This window comes from Malus domestica, chromosome 07 (genome assembly GCF_042453785.1).
Source record: "Malus domestica chromosome 07, GDT2T_hap1".
Taxonomy (NCBI): Eukaryota; Viridiplantae; Streptophyta; class Magnoliopsida; order Rosales; family Rosaceae; genus Malus; species Malus domestica.
The window spans coordinates 15,855,770-15,865,725 of record NC_091667.1 but is presented as its reverse complement, the minus strand read 5'-3'; the positions used below and the strand labels follow the sequence as shown (position 1 = coordinate 15,865,725).

General features: G+C 35.8%; 1 protein-coding gene across 1 annotated transcript; it reads right to left on the bottom strand.

The window, feature by feature from the left end:
• Positions 1-9,344: 9,344 nt before the first annotated feature.
• On the bottom strand, positions 9,345-9,737 carry LOC139197727 (uncharacterized). The gene is made up of 2 exons (XM_070825679.1): positions 9,542-9,737; positions 9,345-9,478 (listed from the first exon to the last, which is right to left on the bottom strand). The coding sequence occupies exons 1-2, from the start codon at positions 9,735-9,737 to the stop codon at positions 9,345-9,347; spliced, it is 330 nt and encodes a 109-aa protein (XP_070681780.1).
• Between the last annotated feature and the right edge of the window lie 219 nt (positions 9,738-9,956).

The window sequence follows — 9,956 nt, the reverse complement described above, 5'->3', positions numbered from 1 at the left end:
GTTTTGGTGTTTTAAAGTTTAGTTTTGCATTCTTTGAGTCTATTTTAGTGTTTTAAACTTGTTTTTACGTTTTTGAGTCAATTCTAAGTGATTTTGCAATCCCTCCTAATCCCCGGCCTAGAACGATCCCTACTTACATACTTGCTACAATTGATAAAAAGAGGGTTAATTTGAGTGTCAACATAATTTTCACATCACTATCCCGAAGTCTTTAACGAACTTATTCGTTTGATTAATTAACATATTAATTAATCCTTGCCATAAATAATTAAACCATTTAATTATTCTTACTTATCTCCATTGTTTCTTCAATCTCCACCTTACACAGTGTACGACCCATTAGGTTCCTTTTAGTGAGGCAGTGGGCGATTAAAACCATTTCAAATCGATTGTGAATTGAAACTTACTTTCAATTCTCCCTTTAGTGATTATACACGTTTAAGGCTTCCACAAACCATGAGTGACACCTAGCAGCATATCATGGTTACCTAAGCTAATCAGAAGAGGTGGAGAACCTATTTAGTTTAGGATTACAAATGCAATACGGTCTTTCTCTAATACAATACTCTTGACCACATTGTTTGGTTTGATAGTTTATTCATGTCTACTATCCAATGTGATTCATGTGCTTTTATGATTACCTTGAATGTGATTTGGAACGACTTCCTAAATCTCATTCATACTCTGGCCAAAGATTCTTAATCATATCATAGAGTATTCTCCCTCAAACAGTTTGAAGGTTAGAGATCCCTTGTTGCACATTCACTTGCCTCCATAACTAAGTGGCTTAACCCCAACTATGCCGTGGACACCCGCGAATGGAGTGACTTTAACATAATCAAAGATCAAGGACCTAACCACAAGACAACTATGATGCCTCAGGTCAAAGGACTACTTTGCATTATCCCAACCATGAGTTCTCATGTGACATGAATATGAGAACTCTTCGTTGATCGTGTTCAGTGAACTCATTCGCTATTGAGCACCTACGTACTTGTCTTGATGTCACACACACCAATGACTCAAGACTAGTCACTCTCCCTGAAAGAAGACACAGCACGTACTGATCTTAACGGACTGTCAATGCCCAATTGGCAATCCTATGATCAGGAACGTTTAGGATGTGTTTACGAAAGAATGGTCTCATGAATCTAACTTCTTTAGATCGCATTCTCCCAATCACATATTCCTTGGACTTATCGTTTAAGCATATAACATTTATATGAGACGGCTTAAAACAATAATCTTTGCCCTTGATATTAAACTAGATTAGTTTAACATGTGAAATGTCCGTAAAGTATCATCACATGATTGGTTTTAGGGCACATTTCCAACAATCTCCCACTTGCACTAGAGCCAATCAGCTTGGTTATCACTGATGATACCTCTTCTGTAGTCATTTCAAAAATGGCTGAGTAGTAGGCCTAGACAATGGATATCTATATGTTATCCATAGAAGCAACCTTGAGAATAACGACGTCACCATTATACATGATTCTCAATCATGTGGTTCAGTCTCTCATTTAAGTTCGGATCGTGATGAGACCTAGATTCCCTGGCTTGAGCTATCGCCCCATTAGTGTCGTAGTGTCGGTACACTAGAGACACTTTCTGGTTGGAACCGAATAGAGAGTTCATAAATGAACTTTCCCATCCAAACAACATTGTTGTAAGCTTCTATATGGCAATATATTTTGCATTCATAATGGAACACACTAAAGTCATTACTTTTAATGTTTCCATCCAAATATCTCTTTAGTCATAATAAAGAGATATCTGATTATCGCTTCATTCATAATGAAGAAATATCCAATGATGGATTAGATTCATAATCTAATACATTTACGTTTCCATTACGTTACTCTAATTCTTCCTCATTCTTTGAGGAATCTATCCTTTAGTATTTCTTAAATACTTAAGGACTCACTTGACAGTTGTCGTGGTTCTGATCTTGGGCTTACACTGATATCTTCTTGTACCTTTCTAGGTACAACTCATATCAATGTTTTTCATACAATATGAAATACATAAATCACCTTTCTGCGTATGCATAAAGGATTCTATTTACGCATTATTTCTTTGGGAGTCAAAGGGTACGTTCCCTTTGAGAAGGGCAACTTGCTAGTCTCACTAGAGTTGTCCTTCTAATTGAAGTTTATCATCACATGAAAAACTTCCTAGCATCTCTTATCTATTATTAGGGATTGATATAATCCAATTATATCTTGAAATATATCATTATAGATTTTCATCCCATGTATATAGATTATGTCTCCCATATACATTCTATCTTCATATAATGTTTTAAAGTCATAACTTTAACGAAGAAGTAATCTTTTCATTTCCAAAATCAATATATCATATATTTGTATATATATATATATATATATTCAAATTTAGGAACATGATTAACTCCCACTAATCTTTTGTAAACCTAGTAAACAAAAGATTTATTTACATCTTTATGAGAAATCAAACGTTTTGATCTTTCTCTCATAAGACGTTTACAACTCCCACTAGCTTGCTAAGATCCATGATGGATGGATCTCTACAACTTACATGTCTTGTGATTCATAGTTTTAGACATATATTATCAAGACTATCTTAATAATGGTCTCGGAAACCTATATTATGTCCAAACATTGAATCACCATTTAGTTGTAGCTAGCAATCTTCGAATTAATTGAAAACAAGACTACGTCAAAGATGGTTTCTTCAAAGTCAACCATTCTCTTTGATTGTAGTCACCTTAAGCTACCAATTAGCTATTTAAGGTTTCATTATTTCGGGTCAAATGGTTCTTTACCATTTCCTTGAGTATATGTCGTATATACACTCAATGTAGTCATAAGGATTTTCATTCTTATTTCTTTCGAATTAAGAGGTGCAACTCTATGACATAGTCATAAAGTTCAAACCATTCAACTGAGACAGTTTATAAATCCTTCTCGACTACCTTGGAGCTTGTGGTGTAGAAACTAGGTTGTTATATTTGTTGATTATCATCTTGTCTCTCAAAGAACCCATTCTTTCAGTTCTATCTCTTGTTCATTTGCGCTATCTTAGGCAAATCCTAGTGTAGGATTACAATGAACTACCCAACAAACAACATTTGTTAGTTGGTTTATAGAAGTGATATCCAAATGTTAATTTAAGGATACCCACAATACCCACAAGATAATTTTAAACAAATATTGCTTATTAGCACACAACCCCAAATCTTAACATGATTAAGATTTGTCTTTCCTTCCAACTACATCTTATGGAGTCATGAAAATTTTGGAAGATCTTCTAATTGACAATCATATTGTCTTAAAAGCATATATCCTATATATGGGTAATTGATAACATCCAACGAACTAAATCTTATTCAAGTTCGTTCTTCTCCTAATGGAGAAATCCATTATCTTTTGATGCTTCTTTGCTTGATATTTTTCAAGGAAACTGTTCTAAAGTGTTATATTTCCTTGAATCAAATCTAAGGAGGCAAATACTTTAGACGTCTTACTCATCAACTTACATTTCTTGAATTCTTTGAAACATTTTGCAAAGTATTCGGACTTGTGTTTATTCAAAATAAACTATAGTCCAACCGAGAGCGATCTTCGGTGAATGTCATACAACATGAGTAGTATTATGTTGTGGACAAGTGCCACTAACATCTAAGTGAATTAACCTCAACAACTTTGTGATTCTTTCTTCTTTCCAAAAGAATAAAGATTCGAACATTTCGCCTCTATACAATTTTAATAAGAACGTATTGGATCCGGATCTAACGATCCAAAGCATCCATCTATGACCAACTCGTATTTTATGTTTTTGAGGTATCACAACTCAGTTGGGATTAGTCACTACCTTGCAACCTTTTGGGTTTTAAGCATCGTTATATTCTAAACAGTTAACACTACCATATCATCTCTACTATAGAGACAATCAATTAGATTACTATAATCCAATCATTGACTATAAAGAACAATGTTTTGTCAAACAAAACATTCATCCATCTCTACTATAGTGACAGAATTAAGTTCCTTAAAATTGGAATGTAAAGACAATCTTTGGTTTTTCCAATTTCTTTGGTAGTTCATATGAGGAAGTAAGTACTATCTGCTTTCGCAGAGATCTTTATTTTATTCACGTTCCGAATGTGAAGCACCTTTTTCTTCTCTCATATATCTTATACTTCTTATTAGTCACACTTTTACAACGATTGTAAAACATATTTACTAATACGGAATCAAGCATTCAAGTAGAAGAACCAACTGTTTTGAACTATTCAAGAACAATTTACAACACCTTTGAAAGGTGTGTTCTTGACACTTACAAGACATTTCTTGCAAATACCCCTTCCATTGTCCATCCTTTCATAAAGAAAGTTTGTTCCCTTGGAGTTATGTCACTTTCTTCATTTGACTTCTCCTTTGACTACAATAGTCATGGTCCCTAAACTCCCACTATCTCTCTTGAAACTTATTTCAATTGTGTTATACACATCAAACGATTTGGAGAGTGTGTGGTTATTGTTCACTATATAGTTTACAATAAACTTAGTGAACCATTTCGATAGGGACACTAAGGTGAAGTCCTTGCCTAGTTTCCGTCTCGTGAATTGGTTTAACACTTCAACACTCAATGATTCAAAATCATCATAAGTCCATGTTGATGGACTATTTTTGTCAACCAACCATTATGTTCTAAACATAATTACAAACTTTCAAGAGTTGTACAAGGCAACTCTCATTTCTTCATACAACAATTTGTAAGTGAAGAATCATGGCACATTAAGTGTCCATGCCTTTGTGCTTTCTTCTCAAGTTCCTTGTTCATGTAACAAAGAAACAAGCACTAAGTGTTTGCATTGACTAAGGGTTGTTCAAAGCAACTCTTATTTCTTCATACAACGATTTGTAAGTGAAGAATTATGATATTAAAAGTGTTGTCCTCCTTATGATAGACTTATCTAACATTTTCTTCCAATGATACATTATCAATAGGAAGATTGTGAGGATGAGACTACTTAGGTACATATACAATCCATTTAAGACAATCTTTGGGATTGTGGTACCAAGTCCGGAAACTAAAGCATTCGGCTTTTCTTTGTCAAGTTTTGGATAGCGTTTGCAAATATATTGGTAAACAAATACATAACGAATATAAATTGATTGATTTTAAGCCATTTGATCCGGGTCTTTAAATCAAATAGCACCACCCACTATTTTTTGGCAAATTCCATATCCCTCATTGGAATTCGAGAGTTTTGGATGAAACTCTTAGTAGGGTATGGGAGACTCACCATTACCAAGCCCACCTCAGAAGAATATCATATTGGCTAGCAACAATAATGATGAGAGGATAACGCTTTAGCCATTTACAACTTTTGTAATTACCCATCTAATTTGGCCTCTAGAAAATGATGCCTCAAAAGAATATCATATTGGCACCATTGCACTTAGTTAAGTTATTCCCACCATGTTAGTTCAAGTAGGGGTTCAAGAATGGCCTCAGAAGAATATCATATTGACCATACTCGTTGCCTACCTTCACTTCATCATATGTTTATAGGCTTCTCCTGAATGTAAGCACATACTTTGCATACCCCAGAACTGGACGAATACGGTGTATGAGTCACAAACGATTGAAGCCCACCAAGGTGGAAGGCCTACGAAGAGATGTTCAAAGCATCTCTCGCTTATCAACTTAATAATGGTTTGATTGAGGGTTTTAGGTCTCATCATATATAAACATACATTTTAATCTAATTAAAACAATTTGGTCCTATTACAACTATTGGTCCATTTGATTGAATTTAGTTGTATATAATACTCCCACTATGCTTATAAAACGGTTTTTAAAGCAAGAGTATATGATACTACTAACATAAACTTTGCATTCATTTGATGGACTATATAGTTGCCTTAGGGCCTTAGGATGACTATGAACCTTTGTTTAGATTCAACACGAGCCTAGTGTTGAATCTCGGTCTAGGGATGGTGATTGATTTTAATTACGCGTTTAATCATATTAAGGCGTGTTTCTTCTATTGGGCGTTGGACCCAACTACTCCAATTTCATGCATATCAAATAAAACAAGAAAATGAGTACTTCAAAGTAAAGATGAGCTTATGCTCTTTACAACATTTGAATAAAACAAATTACTTTAAAGTAAAGAAGAGTTTATGCTCTTTTACAACATTTGATTAAATCAAATTACAACCAAAATCTAATCTACACATTCCCATGACTCAAACAAATTTGAAACGGCCTTTCACATAGCTCAATTATCGTAGGCTTAGGTTCATAATCCCCCTTTAATTAATTAACACTTTAACTAATTAAATTGAATGCAACATTTTCATTTGGTTTTTGTATCCATAAAATTGATTTAAATGGAGCTAAATGAAATGAAAATCCAATTCTCATTTAAAGAGACAAAACCATTTTGTTCTCATCCTAATTTGGGCCAAAATGCAATAACCTCAACTTTTTGGGCTATGTTGCAAAACTTAAACTTTTGAGCTCATTTTGTAAAAACACAAAAGTCCACTACTTCATGTAATCACAACTAGAACCCAAAAATTTTAACAAGTCAAACATGAACCCAAAAATTTTGGGCTAAGTTACTTGAAAACACTTTTAACAAGTCAAACATGAACCCAAAAATCCACCCTTTGGATTTGGCCGAATTTTCCCAAAAACATGGCACCAAATTTTAGCTCTAATATTCATGCTCATATGAACTACATCTACAACATTTGAGATGGCAAATTTTCTAACAAAATTTACATTCAAAGAAGCAAGAATAAAGCTTGTAACAATTACAACATTCAAATCATAAACTATGAAAATACAAAACCCAAAAGGATTCACCAACTACTAGACCTAAGCTCTAATACCACTTGAAGGAAATTTTGTGAAAAACATGTTCATTTGAGCAACATCTATAGCATGCAATTAACAAATTAAAGGCAGAATCATGCTTGCATGCACTCAAAACAAAACATAACCATGAAATTCAAAGCCTAGTAGTTTGGTGAACCTTGACTCAACTTAAAACAACATTTGTTAGTTGAGAAATTATACCTTTGTAGATTCCTCTTTGCATAAGCAAAGGCTAATCACCCAAAGAGAGGGCCTTCATTCCTTGCATCTTAGATCTATGGATTTGGATGGATGAAATGGTTCTCCAAGTTCCCAACATTGAGAACCTCTAAGTCTCTTCACCAAGGTTAGATTGGAGAAGAAATGAGTGACCTTGGAGTAGTAGGATTGCTAGCTAAACCCTCCAAGGAGGCCGGCCACTTTAGAGAGAAAGGAGAGCTTATGTTCTCATCCTTTCCCCAAAAGAAAACCCTAAATGAATTTTGGCTATAAAGTCATATTTATACCTTAATTCATTGGAGTGGCAAACTTGTAAATAAGTCCAAAACTCACTCCATCTCTAAATGGCCGGCCTTAGGGTATTTTTGGGCTAATTGGGCCTTTGTGAATCATTATTCATTAAGTTGTCATACAACTTAAGTCAATGGGCTTGACGTTCGAAGCCCATTGGGCCTTAAGGTCCAAAACTATCCCGAGGTCTTTAACGAACTTATTCGTTTGATTAATTAACATATTAATTAATCCTTGCCATAAATAATTAAACCATTTAATTATTCTTACTCATCTCCATTGTTTCTTCAATCTCCACCTTACACGGTGTACGATCCATTAGGTTCCTTTTAGCGAGGCAGTGGGCGATTAAAACCATTTCAAATCGATTGTGAATTGAAACTTACTTTCAATTCTCCTTTTAGTGATTATACACGTTTAGGGCTTCCACAAACCATGAGTGACACCTAGCAGCATATCATGGTTACCTAAGCTAATCAGAAGAGGTGGAGAACCTATTCAGTTTAGGATTACAAATGCAATACGGTCTTTCTCTAATACAATACTTTTGACCACATTGTTTGGTTTGATAGTTTATTCATGTCTACTATCCAATGTGATTCGTGTGCTTATAGGATTACCTTGAATGTGATTTGGAACGACTTCCTAAATCTCATTCATACTCTGGCCAGAGATTCTTAATCATATCATAGAGTATTCTCCCTCAAACAGTTTGAAGGTTAGAGATCTCTTGTTGCGCATTCACTTGCCTCCAAGACTAAGTGGCTTAACCCCAACTATGCCGTGGACACCCGCGAATGGAGTGACTTTGACATAATCAAAGATCAAGGACCTAACCACAAGACAACTATGATGCCTCAGGTCAAATGACTACTTTGCATTATCCCAACCATGAGTTCTCATGTGACATGAATATGAGAACTCTTCGTTGATCGTGTTCAGTGAACTCATTCGCTATTGAGCACCTACGTACTTATCTTGATGTCACACACACCAATGACTCGAGACTAGTCACTCTCCCTGAGAGAAGACACAGCACGTACTGATCTTAACGGACTGTCAATGCCCAATTGGCAATCCTATGATCAGGAACGTTTAGGATGTGTTTACAAAAGAATGGTCTCATGAATCTAACTTCTTTAGATCGCATTCTCCCAATCACATATTCCCTAGACTTATCGTTTAAGCATATAACATTTATATGAGACGGCTTAAAACAATAATCTTTGCCCTTGATATTAAACTAGATTAGTTTAACATGTGAAATGTCCGTAAAGTATCATCACATGATTGGTTTTAGGGCACATTTCCAACACCAACGCCTATTTGCCCAAACCCGTCAAGTTGAATCATTGGCGGCTGAAGTGATGAGTCTCAAGCAGGAGATTAGAGGGCTTAAGCATGAGAATAAACAGTTGCATAGGCTCGCACATAACTATGCTATAAATATGAAGAGGAAGATTGATCAGATGCAGGAATCTGATGGTCAGATTTTACTTGATCATCAGAGGTTTGTGGGTTTGTTCCAACAGCATTTGCCTTCATCTTCTGAGGCTGTACCGCGTAATGAAGCTCCAAATGATCAACCTCCGATGCCTTCTCCTTCTGGGGCTCCGCCGACTGCTGAGGCTTCGCCAACTACTGAGACTTCTACTAAGCAGCCTTTGTGAAAGCTCCCTCTTGTATTTATCTACTTAATGTTCCTTTCTTTTTTATGAATGTAAAAATACCTTGCATAACTGTCAGTGTTTCAAAAGTAAACCCACACCAAAAACAATTAAACAAGCAACAAATAAAAATGACAATCATGGCAAAATAAAACTACATAAAAGGGAAGGTTTTTAGGAAAGCAAAACCAGTCGTGGAGCAATTCAAAAATCTTCCTCATTTGAATACATGGGTTGCCTCCCAAGAAGCGCTTTCTTTAACGTCTTGCAGCCGGACAATACCTCATTTTAAACTCCATTAGGGCTCACGGCATGGAGGGGTATTTCCTCCACCATATGCTCCTCAAATAGGTCGTAATAGGGCTTCAAACGATGCCCATTCACCTTAAATTCATGACCGGTTATTATGCTTTGGACTTGGACTACACCATGGGTAAAAACATTAGTAATAACAAATGGTCCAATCCACTTAGAGCGTAACTTACCGGGGAATAACCGAAGGCGAGAATCAAATAGGAGCACTTTCTGCCCCTTGGAAAATGTCTTTGTACGAAGCATCTTGTCATGATACGCCTTGTTCTTATCCTTGTAAATCCGAGCATTCTCGTATGCCTCGTGCCTAATCTCCTCGAGTTCATTTAATTGGAGCTTTCTATGCACCCCGGCGGCATTTATATCCATGTTGAAAGTCTTTACAGCTCAATGTGCCTTGTGCTCTAACTCGACGGGCAAATGACATGGCTTACCATAGATGAGCCGAAAAGGGGACATGCTAATGGGAGTTTTGTAGACCGTACGATAAGCCCACAATGCATCGTCTAAGCCCAAACTCCAATCCTTCCTTGTTGGCCCCACAGTTTTCTCAAAGATTTGCTTGATCTCTCTGTTTGAAACCTCGGC